This window comes from Ranitomeya variabilis, chromosome 2 (assembly GCF_051348905.1).
Source record: "Ranitomeya variabilis isolate aRanVar5 chromosome 2, aRanVar5.hap1, whole genome shotgun sequence".
NCBI lineage: Eukaryota > Metazoa > Chordata > Amphibia > Anura > Dendrobatidae > Ranitomeya > Ranitomeya variabilis.
Window position 1 is genome coordinate 193,803,808 of NC_135233.1, and position 16,659 is coordinate 193,820,466.

A 16,659-nucleotide genomic window follows, 5' to 3' on the forward strand; every position below is an offset into this window, starting at 1 on the left:
TATTCTGCTGGGCCGAGAAACACCTACTGTTGCTGACAGCAGTCCATTTGAAATTTGAAAGGCTCTTCCACCACCCAGGCAGACTATCTGAGTCACCAAGACATCCAGCCAGGGGAATGGAGCTTGAACAGTGGGAGCTTCAAAATACTGGTAGACAGGTGGGGTCTACCAGAAGTCGATCTTTTTGCATCTTGCCAAAACACGCAGGTTGAAGCCTTCTCCCTAAACCTCAGGGACAATTCCAGGAGAGTAGATGCTCTGGCCCAGAAGTGGGACTTTCACTTGGCCTATGCGTTCCCACCAATTCCAATTTTGGCGAAGGTTTTACAGAAAATCTGAGAAGAACGGACCCCAACTACCTTGGTAGACCCATTATGGCCAAAAAGAAGTTGGTTCAACCTGATCATCGATCTGCAGGTAGACGGCCCGGTCCAGTTTCCATTAGAAAACAACCTCCTCTTACAGGGGCCCATTCATCACTTGGATCCTCAGTAGTGGAAGCTAGCGGCATGGCTACTGAGGCCCAGATACTGAAAGCCAAAGAGTTATCGGACCCAGTAATCGCTACTCTACAAAGGTCCAGAAAGATAGTAACCAACGCCATTTACAATAAGGTCTGGAAGACGTTTTCATCCTTCTGCCTCCCTAACTTACCAGATCCTCTTAGCCCAAATATGTCACAAATTCTAGATTTTCTACAAAAAGGCTTAGAGATCGGCCTTAGGCCTAGCACCCTAAAGGTCCACGTCTCTGCTCTCAGTTCTGTTTTTAATCAGGGTCTAGCAGGTCATCGCTGGATCAAGAGGTTCATGACATCAGCCCTCAGAATGAACCCTAAGAGACAGTTGTTGGTTCCCTCATGGGATCTTAACTTAGTGCTACATGGGCTCACAGGTCCACCATTTGAACCTTTGTCTTCCTGTTCTCCTGAAAACCTTGCTTACAAAACGGTTTTCTTGGTGGCTATAACCACGGCTAGGAGGGTAGGAGAGCTACAAGCCCTATCAACGAAGGAGCCCTATTTGTCAGTTAGAGATGACTCCATAGTCCTTCGTCTCGACCCTTCTTTTCTGCCAAAGGTAGTCTCTGAATTTCACCGTTCCCAGGAAATCGTCCTACCATCTTTTTGCCAAAATCCAGCAAACTCGAAGGAGGAAAAATTCCACACTCTCAATGTCCGACTTATTGTTCTACATTACTTAGAGCAAACCAGCTCTTGCAGAATTGATCAGAATCTGTTTCTCCATTTGTCTGGTCAAAATAAGGGGAAAAAGGTGGCAAAAGCACTATCTCTAATTGGATACAAAGAGCAATAGCAGAAGCATATCTCGCTCAAAATAAATCACCCCCAGCGCGGGGTCAAGGCCCACTCAACCAGATCCACATCAGTCTCCTGGGCAGAAAGAGCAGGCGCATCTGCAGACCAAATCTGCAGGATGGTGACATGGTCTGCACTACATACTTTCTCCAAGCATTATAGATTGGACGTATTGTCCAATAAAGATCTAGTCTTTGGCCGGAAAGTACTCCAGGCCGTTGTCCCACCCTAGCGCCAAATTAGTTAGTATTCCTCCTTATGCCGTCGTGGAAGGTGACTAGAGAAAATAGAATTAGACTTACCAATAATTCGGTTTCTAGGAACCTTCCACGACGGCGCTAATTCTGTCCCTATATTCCTGGATAAAAATCTGGGATTTAGAAGGTAAACCGGTGCTATGGTTTTCAGTTATAAGTCACTGGCGAGTGGGAGGTGGGAGGGCCTTTTAACCTCTCTGTGTTTCCTGTCCCCCATCAGGGCAAAGAGGCAACCTCCGTATGCCATCATGGAAGGTTCCTAGAAACCGAATTACTGGTAAGTTTTATTCTAGCTGACATCAACCTTTTAGTCACGGGTGGAACATGGCAATGACGTAATGCACTGCCTATCGCTTGCACACTGAAGTCATTTTCTGGCATATGCATCGACCATAGAAGATTACGCTGCACATTGTGGGATGGAAGACGATTCGGTTATTTTTTTTTTTACTTGGAGAAGAGCCGTAGAACAAAGATATTATTACTGGAAAGAGCCCAGGATAGAGGACATTATACAAGGAATGCCACATTATAAGAGGAAGGGGGGCATTATACCTGGATGTGGGACATTGTACCAGGAAATGGAAACAATATACCAGATGGGGCCCAGCATAAAGGACATTATACCAGTATAGGGTACACTATACAAGGAAGGGGGACATTATGCCAGTATAGGATACACTATACAAGAAAGGGGGACATTATGCCAGGAATTAAGATATTATAGCAGGAAAGGGACCAGTATGGAGGATATTATAACAGTATGGGGAAGATTATACAAGGAAATGGAGACAATATACCAGAATGGGACCCAGCATAGAGGACATTATACCAGTCTAGGGTAGTCTAGGGCCCAGGATGGAGGACATTATACCAGTATGGGGGACATTATACGAGGAAGGGGGACATTATACCTGGATGTGGGACATTGTACCAGGAAATGAAGACAATATACCAGATGGGACCCAGAATAGAGGACATTATACCAGTATAGAGTACACTATATAAGGAAGGGGGGCATTATGCCAGGAATTAAGACATTATACCAGGAAAGGGCCCAGGATGGAGGACATTATACCAGTATGGGGGACATTATACGAGGAAGGGGGACATTATACCTGGATGTGGGACATTGTACCAGGAAATGAAGACAATATACCAGATGGGACCCAGAATAGAGGACATTATACCAGTATAGAGTACACTATATAAGGAAGGGGGGCATTATGCCAGGAATTAAGACATTATACCAGGAAAGGGCCCAGGATGGAGGACATTATACCAGTATGGGGGACATTATACGAGGAAAGGGGACATTATACCTGGATGTGGGACATTGTACCAGGAATTAAGACATTATACCAGGAAGGGGCCCAGGATGGAGGATATTATATCAGTATGGGGGATATTATACAAGGAAGGGGGACATTATACCAGGATGGGGGACATTATACAAGGAAGGGGGACATATTCCAGGAATTAAGACGTTATACCAGGAAAGGGATCAGGATGGTAGATATTATAACAGTATGGGCAAGATTATATGAGGAAGGGGGACATTATACTAGGATGGGGGACATTGTACCAGGAAATGAAGACAATATACCACAATGGGACCCAGCATAGAGGACATTATACCAGTCTAGGGTATACTATACGAGGAAGGGGGCATTATGCCAGGAATTAAGACATTATAGCAGGAAAGGGCCCAGGATGGAGGACATTATACCAGTATGGGGGACATTATACGAGGAAAGGGGACATTATACTTGGATGTGGGACATTGTACCAGGAATTAAGACATTACACCAGGAAGGGGCCCAGGATGGAGGATATTATATCAGTATGGGGCACATTATACAAGGAAGGGGGACATTATACCAGGATGGGGGACATTATACAAGGAAGGGGGACATATTCCAGGAATTAAGACATTATACCAGGAAAGGGACCAGGATCGAGGATATTTTAACAGTATGGGGAGATTATACGAGGAAGGGGGACATTATACCAGGAAATGGAGACAATATACCAGAATGGGGCCCAGGATAGAGGACATTATATCAGTATGGGGTACATTATACAAGGAAGGGGGGTATTATACCAGGGAAGGGACCAGGATGTAGTATATTATAACAGTATGGGGAAGTTTATACAAGGAAGGGGGACATTATACCAGGAAATGGAGACAATATTCCAGAATGGGGCTCATGATAGAGGACATTATACCATGAAGGGGGCCCAGGATGGAGGACATTATACCAGTATGAGGGACAGGGACATTATAGAGGAAGTGGGACATTATGCCAGGATGGGGGAAATTGTACCAGGAAATGGAGACAATATTCGAGAATGGGGCCCGTGATAGAAGACATTATACCAGGAAGGGGCCCAGGATGGAGGACATTATAACAGGAAAGAGAGACAATATACCAGAATGGTAGACATTATTGCTGGAATTAGCCCAGAATGCTAATATTAAAACAGTTAAAGCACAGACACACCACGAACAATAAAAAATGTTTTTTTGTATATATATATATATATATATATATATATAAATAAAAATTACAGTCATTGCTGTGTACTGTGAGAAATAGTGGTTTAACACTAGAGTGAGAGACTGACCATACCAACCAAAAACATGAATAGCCCAAAAAAGTATATCACAAGCAGAAAGTCAATTAAAAAATGCCTTTATTGGGTACAAATGGCAATTAATAAAATAATGAATAAATATGAACGCGTATTAAGACAAGTATATACAATAATAAAAAAAAAACCTATATCAGATATAAAATGGTGAACCCAAATATATTATTTTCAAGCTATATTCCCTATTCGTGCATCACAACAAATATTGATATGGAACTTAAAGAAAGTGGACAAAATCAAGGTGCAATAAAAAATATATATAATGTGCAATATTCGTAAATCAATCACTATATTCAAAATAGTGCACTATTAATTGAAAATGTCCCACGAAAACATGTGTACAGTGTAAGGGCTAAAAAAAAACAAGTATCAGACCAAAAATTCATGAATCATACGGACATAGCAAAAATGCTATTCCAAAATAAAATACCTTTAGGGGTCACCACGTCCCGTCATCGCTGACGAAGGAAGGTATTCCGAAACGCGCGTCGGGGTGAGCGGTGACGGGACGTGGTTACCCCTAAAGGTATTTTACATATATTTTCAGTGCTATTGCTTTGGTTGTCTGCACTTTGCACTTTATTTTGGAATAGCATTTTTGCGATGTCCGTATGATTCATGAATTTTTGGTCTGATACTTGTTTTTTTAGCCCTTACACTGTGCACATGTTTTTTTGGAACATTTTCAATTAATAGTGCACTATTTTGAATATAGTGATTGATTTACGAATATTGTACATTATAAATATTTTTTATTGCACCTTGATTTTGTCCACTTTCTTTAAGTTCCATATCAATATTTGTTGTGATGCACGAATAGGGAATATAGCTTGAAAATAATATATTTGGGTTCACCATTTTAGATCTGATATAGTTTTTTTAATTTTATATACTTGTAACCCTGTCTTAATACGCGTACATATTTATTAATTATTTTATTAATTGCCATTTGTACCCAATAAAGGCATTTTTTAATTGACTCTCTGCTTGTGATATACTTTTTTGGGCTATTCATGTTTTTGGTTGGTATGGTCGGTCTAATATTAAAACAGGAAAAAGCCCAAGATAAAGGACATTGTACTTGGAAAGAGCCCAGGATTGGGGACATTATAACTGAAAGGGGTCAAGGATGCAGGACATTATACCAAGATGGCGGTCTTTATACCTGGAAGGGGCCAGGCTAGAGGACATTATAACAGAAAGAGGCCCAGGATGGGGGACTCTATACCAGGAAGGAGCCCAATGTGAGAAATTAGAACCAAAAGGGGCACGGGATTGGGGCATTATTACAGGAAGGAGCCATGCTGGGGGACATTATAACAGGAATTTGACAGAATCAGGGACATTATTACAGGATGGGGAACATTATTATCAGGGGGGGGGGGACAGGATCTGGAATGCTACAAGGACCCATACATCTGATGAACATGCAGGTGGGGGCCCAGATCCAAATTCTGTGCCGGGGCCCATTGGACAGTAGTTACACCACAGCTGAAACACATACAGATTTGGAGGATTAGGAACCTTTACAAAGAAAATGCCGGGGGCCATTAGCAGATCACTGAGCCGCTAGAGAAGGGGCTATTGTTACCTGTGCAGGGGGGGACACTGGAGAAGAAGCAGGTGGTGATGGGAAACGTAGTTTACAGTGGTCACATGGGCAGCACTGAAGGCCGCACGCTGCACAAATAGGCTCATTAATGGAGGCGCTGAAACCAGAAAAATGGAGAAGAAATTAGCTAATAAGAATGTGAAGCCTTGGTTGGGTTACTTTATAGGGGAGTAAGAAAAAAAAAAAAAGATAAATTCTGGTATAACACCTTAAACAAACTTTTATAATCTCTGTATGTGGCAGAAGATTTTAAAAAATGCAGTTCTGTGGGGGGGGGGGGTTGCATTTTAAATTTTAAGCTACTCACCAAGCCAAGTATATTCTGTGGAGCAACGTGATTATTCTAATGGCAAATTTATTTTGTACAATACACTGTTAGGACCTGTGCAGATTTGTTGTGTTTTTGCTGCATTTTTTCACAAAACCTGAAGGGTCTCCTGCTGCGCAAAGTGAATGCTGATTGTGAAGCCTCATGAACACGTCGCTTATTTTTAACTTGCAGATCTGCAACGTGTCAATTCTTTCAGGGTTTTTGCTGCGGAATTCACTCATACTAATGAGTGGACAAAAATCTGCACTAAAAATGCACTTTAAAAAGGCATCAAAGAGGTGGCAAAACTGTGCCTATTTTACCCTGTGTTTTTCCTGCCAAGAGATACAGACATTTCTGCACCAAATACTTAACATGTGCACAGACCCTTAAAAAACGTATGGCTTATACGGCAGCACAAAAATAAATGATTTTTTTTTTTCAGTCAACTGAACTATTTGACAGCGTATTTTTGTCACGAAGCTGAAGTTTTCATTGGTGCCATGTTGCGTTAGATCACTTTTTATTACACTCTTGGGAGGCATAAAAACAAACAAACAGCAATTCCGGAATCATTTATTCTCTCTAACACTGTCCCTCAGGTATATTTAATGTTATCTTTGTTCTGCTTTTTATATATGTTTTGGTGCTCTACAAAAATGACTTAAAAAGAAATCTTTTGTTGTTTCATATTTTACCACCGATAACTTTTTATTCCTCTACAGACAGATGTTTTCTCCTACAGGAGCAGATGTAGTTGTCACTGGCACCATATTTGCTACATAAGAAAACTTGGCACTCAGAGTAGATTAAATAACTGACCTTCTTCAGGGGTTATTGCCCAATTGAAAAGATGTCAGATTGGGTTTTATCCCCGGTGTCAGCTACGAAGCACTGAACACGGCGTCTGATTGAACAAATGGTGGGCACTACGTTCAGCACTTACTAGTCGACCTGGGGATAAAACTCAATCTGACATCTTTTCAATTGGACAACAGACCCCTGAGGAAGGTCTACTGTAGAGCGAAACGTTGGTGAACCTTTATTGTTGGATTGTTCAGTACAGACCAAAAGTTTGGACACACCTTCTCATTTAAAGATTTTTCTGTATTTTCATGACTATGAAAATTGTAAATTCACACTGAAAGCATCAAAACTATGAATTAACACATGTGGAATTATATACTTAACAAAAAAGTGTGAAACAACTGAAATTATGTCTTATATTCTAGGTTCTTCAAAGTAGCCACCTTTTGCTTTGATGACTGCTTTGCACACTCTTGGCATTCTCTTGATGAGCTTCAAGAGGTAGTCACTGGGAATGGGTCTTCCAGCAATCTTGAAGGAGTTCCCAGAGATGCTTAGCACTTGTTGGCCCTTTTGCCTTCACTCTGCAGTCCAGCTCACCCCAAACCATCTCGATTGGGTTCAGGTCTGGTGACTGTGGAGGTCAGGTCATCTGGCGTAGCACCCCATCACTCTCCTTCTTAGTCAAATAGCCCTTACACAGCCTGGAGGTGTGTTTGGGGTCATTGTCCTATTGAAAAATAAATGATGGTCCAACTAAATGCAAACCGGATGGAATTGCATGCCGCTGTAAGATGCTGTGTAAGCCATGCTGGTTCAGTATGCCTTCAATTTTGAATAAATCCCAACAATGTCACCAGCAAAGCACCCCCACCCCATCACACCTCCTCCTCCATGCTTCACGGTGGGAACCAGGCATGTAGAGTCCATCCGTTCACCTTTTATGCGTCGCACAAAAGATCTCAAATTTGGACTCATCAGCCCAAAGCACAGATTTTCACTGGTCTAATGTACGTTCCTTGTGTTCTTTAGCCCAAACAAGTCTCTTCTGCTTGTTGCCTGTCCTTAGCAGTGGTTTCCTAGGAGCTATTTTACCATGAAGGCCTGCTGCACAAAGTCTCCTCTTAACAGTTGTTGTGGAGATGTGTCTGCTGCTAGAAGTCTGTGTGGCATTGGCCTGGTCTCTAATCTGAGCTGCTGTTAACCTGCGATTTCTGAGGCTGGTGACTCGGATATACTTATCCTCAGAAGCAGAGGTGACTCTTGGTCTTCCTTTCCTGGGGCGGTCTTCATGTGAGCCAGTTTCTTTGTAGCACTTGATAGTTTTTGCCACTGCACTTGGGGACACTTTCAAAGTTTTCCCAATTTTTCGGACTGACTGACCTTAATTTCTTAAAGTAATGATGGCCACTCGTTTTCCTTTACTTAGCTGCTTTTTTCTTGCCATGATACAAATTCTAACAGTCTATTCAGTAGGACTATCAGCTGTGTATCCACCAGACTTCTGCTCAGCACAACTGATGGTCCCAACACCATTTATAAGGCAAGAAATCCCACTTATTAAACCTGACAGGGCACACCTGTGAAGTGAAAACTATTCCCGGTGACTACCTCTTAAAGCTCATCTAGAGAATGCCAAGAGTGTGCAAAGCAGTTATCAAAGCAAAAGGTGGCTACTTTGAAGAACCTAGAATATAAGACATAATTTTATTTGTTTCACACTTGTTTGTTAAGTATATAATTCCACATGTGTTAATTCATAGTTTTGATGCCTTCAGTGTGAATGTACAATTTTCATAGTCATGAAAATACAGAAAAATCTTTAAATGAGAAGGTGTGTCTGTACTGTATATTAAATCAGTTATTTTATCTACGCTTAGTGCCAAGATGTATCATTGAAGGGGACTGGATCCTTCTTTTGCACCATTATACAGGAGTGCCGTGGTCATCTTTGTACCATATTTGGGCACTTACTACTTTATGGTCACTTTTAATTTCATGTGTTGGTAAGAGAGGTGAAGAAAAAACAAATCAGGAGTTATTTAATAGTAGTATGCATGGTCGCGTTGTTGGGGTGTTGATGGGCTAACGCTCTTCCACTGGCAGACTCCTTGTATGTTCCTGTACCGGGATCAGAGATTGCTCTAGTCTCACCACGTCACAGCGGGAGCACAGCTGAACATTACAGTGCCCTCTGCAGGTGCCGCCATCAGAACTCGTGAGCCTGCAAAATCCCTACAATGTAACTTTACGTCCTCCTGATCCTACTACATATTAAATGGCTAGATGAAAAGTGAGTGATCGCTTCCTAATGGTGTTGTAATGAACATAGTTTTAGTCCCCACCAGTTCACCAGGGGCAGAACTATAATAGGTGCAGGAGTTGCCATTGCACCGAGGCCATGGAGCCTATGGGGGGCCCAGAAGGTCCTTTTGGCCCATATGAAAAGGGGTCTTGTTGCAGATTTTGCATTGGGGCCCATTGGCATAAAGTTACGCTGCTGACGTTCACCTTTGAGTTCCGTCCTTCATCTTTTTCACAGCACAGTTCTCTTTTTTCTCCTGAGATTTCCCTGCTTCTTTGTTGCTCTGTTTATACAGATTACATGAGGATAATACAACATTTGCTGCAACTTATAAGGATATTAAAAGTCAACAAAGTTTTCAGTGTGACTTTACACATCAAATTCTCCGGACCTAAACCCACCCATCTTCCATCTGTGGGAAACCACTTCTTTTTGGGCCCCTCCAAAAAACAAGAACTGTCTGGCTGAGCCCTAAGCCAGGTCGTGGGAACTCAAAGGGGAGCAATCATGGTGTTTCTTATGAATGGCTGAGATGGAAATATCCTTTAATTCCTTTTCATGAGACCTCTGGAGTCCAGTTGGCTGCTGTGTCCAAGACTTTTTCCTGGCACCAGTTTGGAGAGATCTCCCCTGTGACCTTGTGTAGACGGAAGCATATTGTAAATTGTGCGGCATATTGTATAAAACACATTAATGTGAGTAGCTACTAAGACTAGATTTTATCCTAATTATCTGTAGCATTTCTATTAACAGCTGCGGGAAGAATTTGCTATTTCTGGAGATAAGCTGCTCGGGGAAGACATCTGTGTTCATGATGTGTCTGCCGTGCTCAAGGCATTTCTAAGAGACCTAAAGGAGCCTCTTCTTTCTCGGGAGCTGTACGCGGCATTTATACACACCGCCGGTAAATACCCATCTACATGTATATGCAAATGATGTATTAACATATTATACATAAAGGACAGAGCAGGAGATAATCCCAGGAACCGTGCAATGCCGTCGCTTGATATCGTCCTTCTCTTACCAAGGTGATGACCGTGACCCGACCTGATATTTATCTTGTCTTCTCTCCCACAATAGGTGCATTAGAAAAGGTGTCCAAAATGACGGGGAAAAAAAATCAGATTTTGGCAAAATCCACCAAACTAGTGCAAAAAGTAGTCGATGCAATGTCGCAACGTAAACCTGAAACGTCACAATGTCCATTTGTTGCACAGATCTTTTTCGCATGGCAAATATTACAGAAGTTTGGCATCAAACTGGAAAGACAATTTTTCCATTTGATCCTTTATGCAATGAAAAGTGTAAAAGAAAATTCACTGATGACATAAGACCTGAAGGCAGAATAAATCCTAACAAATTAAATAGCGGCAACGAGTGCGAAAAATATATCAGATCAACAGTAATAATAAAACTGCAGGAAACAAATAAGTCCGTGGCCCTGAGGTGTGACTCTGTTATGGCGATTAGAATATAGGATTTTACTATAAGGCTTCCCTAAAGGGAAGCGGTCATGTCCGCAAATGCTTTTGACCTGCAGTTAGAGGGTTAGTCTGCAGTTTAATAGTCTTATAATGCTGTCCGGCCATGGCACTGAGAGTGCGGCTACCAGGAAAAATGAGCTTTATGACTGCCGGGAGCCGCAGGCTTTCCATTCTAGATTTGTGCCCGCATCGGCTACAGTCACTGCTCAGTATACTGTGAGTGGAGGATAGAAGCACGACTCGGCACTTTGATTGACAGCTGACTCTGCAGAACATATGTGCAAAGCAAGCTGTCAATCAAAGTGCCGAGGTCGTGAAAACAGCTCCCGCTCACAGTATGAGCTGCCGCACCGAGAGTGACCCTATGGCTACAGTCACTGCTCAGCATACCGTAAATATGCCCAGACACCTTGATTGACAGCTTGCTTTACCAAGCATGTGCCAGAGTGTGCTTACATCTGCCAAGGTGACTGTAACCACCCGTGCATGTCTCTATGACGGAAAGCTGGCACCTCCAGGGAGGAAATAAGTGCTTTTTATCCCAGTAGCCGAACGTGTTGTACCCCGGCGCCGGGTACTGGAGACAGCTCACATCTCTACCCCTTGCTCGCACTGCGATCAGCGCTAGCAGGGGACAATGTTGAGAGTTGTATTCAGCTGATAACAGCAAGAGCAGGCAGTGACTGATGGAAGTATTCATCAGTCGGCACCTGCACTATAAATAAATTTAAAAAATGATGTGAGGTTCCCCTGTAACTTTGGAAACCAGCCAGGCAAAACTGACAGCTGTGGGCTGCAACTTTCAGCTGTCAGCTTCAGCAAGGCTGGTTATCAAGAATAGAGAGAGGTCCCCACGCCGTATTTTTTAATTATTTAAATAAATAAGTTTAATCCCTTCATGACCTTGGGATTTTCCGTTTTTCCGTGTTCGTTTTTCGCTCCCCTCCTTCCCAGAGCCATAACTTTTTTATTTTTCCGTCAATACGGCCATGTGAGGGCTTATTTTTTGCGGGACGAGTTGTACTTTTGAACGACATCATTGGCTTTAGCATGTTGTGTACTAGAAAACGGGAAAAAAATTCCAAGTGCGGTGAAATTGCAAAAAAAGTGCAGTCCCACACTTGTTTTTTGTTTGGCTTTTTTGCTAGGTTCATTAAATGCTACAACTGACCTGCCATTATGATTCTCCAGGTCATTATGAGTTCATAGACACCTAACATAACTAGGTTCTTTTTTACCTAAGTGGTGAAAAAAAAATCCAAACTTTGCTAAAAAAAAACAAAAAAAAAACAATTGCGCCATTTTCCGATACCCGTAGCATCTCCATTTTTCATGATCTGGGGTCGGTTGAGGGCTTATTTTTTGCGTGCCGAGCTGGCGATTTTAATGATACCATTTTGGTGCAGATACGTTCTTTTGATCGCCCGTTATTGCATTTTAATGCAATGTCGCGGCGACCAAAAAAACGTAATTCTGGCGTTTTGAATTTTTTTCTCGCTACGTTGTTTAGCGATCAGGTTAATGCTTTTTTTTATTGATAGATCGGCCAATTCTGAACGTGGCGATACCAAATATGTATACGTTTGATTTTTTTTATTGATTTATTTTGAAAGGGGCGAAAGGGGGGTGATTTAAACTTTTATATTTTTTTTATTTTTTTTCACATGTTTTTTACTTTTTTTTTTTTACTTTTGCCATGCTTCAATAGCCTCCATGGGAGGATAGAAGGTGGCATAACGCGATCGGCTCTGCTACATAGCAGCGATCATCAGATCGCTGCTATGCAGCAGAAATGCAGGTGTGCTATGAGCGCCGACCACAGGGTGGCGCTCACAGCTACCGGCGATCAGTAACCATAGAGATCTCAAGGACCTCTATGGTTATGGATCGCCCTCACATAAGGGCAATGGGGTACTCGGTACCGGGTCCTTCAGCACTCGACGGGGATGTCACGGTGGCCCGACCCGACCCGTGGCCCTATGAGGGGCGTCCAATAAACGGCAGAGTGTTTATATGGAAAATGTTCGTGACGCCACCTGTGGTATTCGGTCAGGGTGACCGACCCTGCTTAGGGGTCCGCTGGGGTGATGGAATGGCAGCTAGATGGTATACCTTCCCACAGGTGAAGTGTATCCCCAGGGCTTCCCAGAGGTGTAGATGGTGATGGTGTAAGGCGCAGTGAATAACGAGGACACAAATGGTGCAGTCTCTTTACCTTTTACTGAAGACTTCAGCATCCACAGTCCAGGGTACAGATCACAGGGCAGGCAGAGTCCGGCCGGTCTGAAGGCAAATCCAGAGTTCCCTTATCCAGGTGGAAATCAGTAGCCTTCCTACTAGCGCCTGGGTGTTGTAGTACCTCCCTGCTGAGCAACTCAGGATAATCCTCACAACCTTTGTAGATGTTCTAGATGTTATGTCTTCCTCTCTGTCCCCCAGATGGTGTGGATAGGGCAAACCCGTATGACTGATGGCCTGAGGCTTGTTTATAGGGACCCTAGAGACGCCCCGACCCCCACAATTTGCCACTGTGTCTTCTTAGGTATTAAGGTCGGGCAGCCAACTTGGAATTGACTGTCCTGCCGGTCTCTGAAGTAATGCGTAGAGTCAATTACTCCCTCGGTGTTCCGGCCACCGGCTACGCGCCTCAGAAGGAGGCAGCCTCTCTCAGGGCAGAACTCCTCTTGGTGTTGTCTCCTTGTGCTGTGACTTAGTTTCTCACTCTCCACAATACACTTCCTTTCTTGTCCTTTCTTAGGATGCTGCCACACGTGGGGCAGGCGCGGCTCCGTGTCTTTCTGTCTCGTGCTAGGCCTCTGTCAGGATCCCACCCCTGACAGGGACCCTCTGTCTGCAGCTCAGATGTTCCTCCTTTCCCCCTGTCTGCCTGACAGGTGTTGCCTGGGCCGAGCCCAGTCAGCTTCTGACTAACTTCCTATCCAACCCACCAGTTTTACCCTAATGTGAGGAGTGCCCTAATAGATAGGAGCAAGGCTCGCCCTGGTGGACTGGAGTGTGGTGTAGTGTGTTTTGTGATACCTGGTAAGGTGAACTCCTTTAGTGCCATCAGACGTAATATCACTCCCCCTGGTGGAAGAATGACATTACTGCAACGACCAGGACTCTGGGGCGCTGCAGTTACTATTCAGAAGCATCGCTGACCCCCGATCATGTGACGGGGGTCAGCGATGCGTTCATTTCTGGCCGCCCGGCCGGAAGCGCCGGTTAAATGCCGCTGTCTGCGTTTGACAGCGGCATTTAACTAGTTAATAGCGGCGGGTGAATCGCGATTTCACCCGCCGCTATTGCGGGCACATGTCAGCTGTTCAAAACAGCTGACATGTCCCGGCTTTGATGCGGGCTCACCGCCGGAGCCCTGCATCAAAGCGGGGGTTCTGACCTCGGACGTACTATCCCGTCCGAGGTCAGAAAGGAGTTAAGCAACGGTGTGGGGTCCCCCCATGTTTGACATCCAGCCTGTCACTGGTGCTGCCCAGGGGGTGCTATCAGGGGGGCACGAATAAACATAGTGAGTGCAGAAACAAGTCACGCCAAGGGGTCTGATAACCAGGAGAGACAGAGCAGTATAAAGCAGAATGCAAAAACAGAAGTCAGAGAACAAAACCGAGTCATACACAGCAAGGGACATTAGCACCGAGGCAGAACGTTTATGGACGAGAACCTGGGTCAGCAACCACAGGCCGAATATTCGGAAGTATCACCAACACACAATCCAGGAACTGCCAACATTAAATAGCCAGAACCAAAGAGAGGCGGACTAAAATTAACCCTGACCTGACCAGGATGGAGGCGGCACCATCCTATCCAAACTCATGACACAGCCTTGCTAAAGCTCACAGCTGGGGACTGGTATTCTCAGGCTGTTAAGGGGCCATGGATATTGCCCCCCACCAGCCTAAAAATAGCAGCCCACAGCTGCCCAGAAGAGGCACATCTATTAGGTGCATACATTTTTGGTGCTTTGACTGGCTCTTCCCACTTGAACTGTAGCGGTGGCAAGTGGGGTTCATATTTGTGGGGTTGATGTCACCTTTGTATTGTCCGGTGACAACAAGCCCACGGGTTAGTAATGAAGAAGTGTCTATAAGAGACCTATCTATTACTAATCCTATATTTATATGGTCAGAAAAGACACAGCCAGAATAAAATCTTTTATTAGAAATAAAACAAAACACAGTTTTCCATTCACACCACAGGGCAAGTGGAAAGAGCTGGGAAAAGTGCTAGACTTGGGGCATCTAATAGATGCGCCTTTTGTGGGTGGCTGTGGGCTATTTTTAGGCTGGGGGAGTCAATATCCATGGCCCCTTACCAGCCTAAGCATACCAGCCCCCAGCTCTCTTCTTTATCAAAAATACAGGGGAATATACCCCAGATTTTTTATTTATTTATTCATTTATAGCACAGGCGGCGGGTGATGAATACTCCCATCAGCCGCTCCTGCTCTCACTGTTATTAGTGGCAGCAGATGTAGGCTAATGGGAGTAGTAGTCCCATCAGCTGCCGCCTGCTCTCACTGTTATCACTTGAATTTGACAACTCTCATCATTTTCCCCTGGTTGCACTGATCACCGGCAAAGCAGGGGAGAACGATGAGCGCTGTCTTCAGCACCCGGTGCCAGGGAACAGCACTAACAGTACCGCTGATTCCCAGGTGCCGGTACACAGTGTCACACTGATGACGCTCGGATATTATCCCTGTGTCATCCGTCTGCACGTGTGTGGGACTTTTTGCGGTTAAAAAATAGACATGTTAGCGTAATAAATATTTGCAGACTTGAAGACAGGTTCACTTTAATATTAGTAATACAATGAAAAGAATAGGATCAAGAAGAAAGTGAAAGGAAGAAAAAGACTTTGCAGACCGAAGGCATATTTAGGCCATGTGCATGTTCAGGATTTGCAGCAGAACATTCTGCTACAAATTATGATATTTTGGCCGGAAAAATGCTGATTAAAATATATACATTTTTGTTGTAGATTTTCCCCCACTTATTAGTATGGGTGAAATCTACTGCAAGGATAGGCGTGCTGCAGATGTGATTCTGCTGCAAATCTGAAAGCAAAAAATAAGCAATGTGTGCATGAGACTTTAGGAATCGTCACTTTACTGCCGAGGAAATCCTTCTGTTTTTGTGACAAAACTGCGCAGAAGAAATGAGACAAAAACCCAACGTGTGCACAGATCCCGTGTGGGCAAATTCCTCCGGTACCCCAGCTCCACAGGGAAAAACACTTGTCCGTTTGGCCCATCAGTTCTCTACAGAAAACAATCTCATATCCTTCCAATATTGTCGAAAAGATTACAAATGTGGTTTTTAAAACTCATTCTTCATATTTTAGAAAATTAGCATAATTGCGTAGATACATTTACATTAGCCCGTTTGATTTTTATGCAGTTTTTTGTTACTTTCCTATGAATATGCAGCGTTTGACCTTACCCTGAGGGTCCGAGAGGAGAAAATGGCCTGAACATAAGGACAGGCCATGATGTACTGTCTGCGGTCCTCGGAAACAGAACTGAGAAGGAGTTAGGTTAAATCTCACCCCATAGATCAGGTTCAATCTAGAACATTACATAACAAGTTTATATAAAATATGACATTTTCATTACAAATGAAGCCAATTATTAATGGCGCTCGGCTGGTCGCCCGGTGTAGCACATCCTTTTCTTTTTTCTGGGGATGACTGTTGTATGCAGACCACTGGACATATTGCGTGAATTTAATAACTTATTTTTTTGTGCACTGTTTTGGGTGACTTTTAATAACTTTTATTTTAATTATGTTCTGTATCCACTTCCTAGAGTAAAATTTATGTCCGCCGTCCTCCCCTCATATTAGTATTTTCACACCAGAAGAAAACTAGCTGAATCACGGAGTTGCCAAAA

At 43.6% G+C, this 16,659-nt stretch overlaps 1 protein-coding gene across 2 annotated transcripts in view; it reads left to right on the forward strand.

Annotated features, from left to right (window-relative positions):
* The window catches only part of LOC143804855 (rho GTPase-activating protein 6-like), a 281,479-nt gene that overhangs the window by 183,736 nt on the left and 81,084 nt on the right, over positions 1–16,659 (forward strand). For both annotated transcript variants that reach the window (XM_077283365.1, XM_077283366.1), the window contains exon 7: positions 10,018–10,168. In XM_077283365.1, the coding sequence (XP_077139480.1) occupies positions 10,018–10,168 (151 nt within the window). The remainder of the gene's footprint in view (positions 1–10,017; positions 10,169–16,659) is intronic.